General features: G+C 47.8%; 1 protein-coding gene across 1 annotated transcript in view; it reads left to right on the top strand.

The window, feature by feature from the left end:
* The window catches only part of MAN1B1 (mannosidase, alpha, class 1B, member 1), a gene marked incomplete at its 5' end in the record, with an annotated part of 15,024 nt that extends 14,593 nt beyond the window's left edge, over nt 1-431 (top strand). Inside the window, one exon of the mRNA XM_010138104.1 lies at nt 59-431. Coding sequence (XP_010136406.1) covers nt 59-262 — 204 coding nt within the window. The remainder of the gene's footprint in view (nt 1-58) is intronic.
* Between the last annotated feature and the right edge of the window lie 239 nt (nt 432-670).

The raw sequence follows: 670 nt of genomic DNA, 5'->3' as shown, positions 1-670 counted from the left end.
TTGGTTGATCCCATATATCAACGTTCTTGCTTTTTTTTTTTTTTTTTTTTTGGCCCAGGTTCCCACGGGTGGTTATACGTCCATCAACAATGTCCAGAATCCCAGTAACCCAGAGCCACGAGATAAGATGGAGAGCTTCTTCCTTGGGGAAACACTCAAATACATGTTCCTGCTGTTCTCAGACGACATCGACTTGATCAACCTCGACAAATACGTATTCAACACAGAAGCTCATCCGCTCCCCATCTGGGCTCCAGCTTAGATGGGTGTCAGTGGCCCTTCCTACGGTGGCATTTTTATCTTCACTTTACTTTCAGGGTTTGAAGAGAGATGCTGTATTGCACCTTTTTTGGTTTAAAAGGAACAAACGAAACCCTTGGGAAGCATCTCTGGGCTGGAGAAGTCATGTCAGTCTTAAACCTCCTCCCTGTACCGGGAGGAACAAGCTGTGCTGTGCTTCTCCGGGTATTGCTGAGGAGGTTCGGAGGATAATCGTGCAGACCAGGACGTTGATGGGGCTCTGGTGAACCAGGTCTCACTTATGTCAGTCTTACCAAACGCTCCTTAAATATCGGGAATGCAGCAGCATTGTTCTGCAGCACAGGCTCGTCCTGGAGGTTAGGAATGAGCCTGCAGGATTCTGGATTATTCGGACTCCCCAAAACACACG

This window comes from Buceros rhinoceros, unplaced genomic scaffold, assembly GCF_000710305.1.
Source record: "Buceros rhinoceros silvestris isolate BGI_N320 unplaced genomic scaffold, ASM71030v1 scaffold18996, whole genome shotgun sequence".
In the NCBI taxonomy this organism is placed as follows: Eukaryota; Metazoa; Chordata; class Aves; order Bucerotiformes; family Bucerotidae; genus Buceros; species Buceros rhinoceros.
Note: the sequence above shows the minus strand (reverse complement) of the source record. Positions and strands in the feature narration are given on the sequence as shown.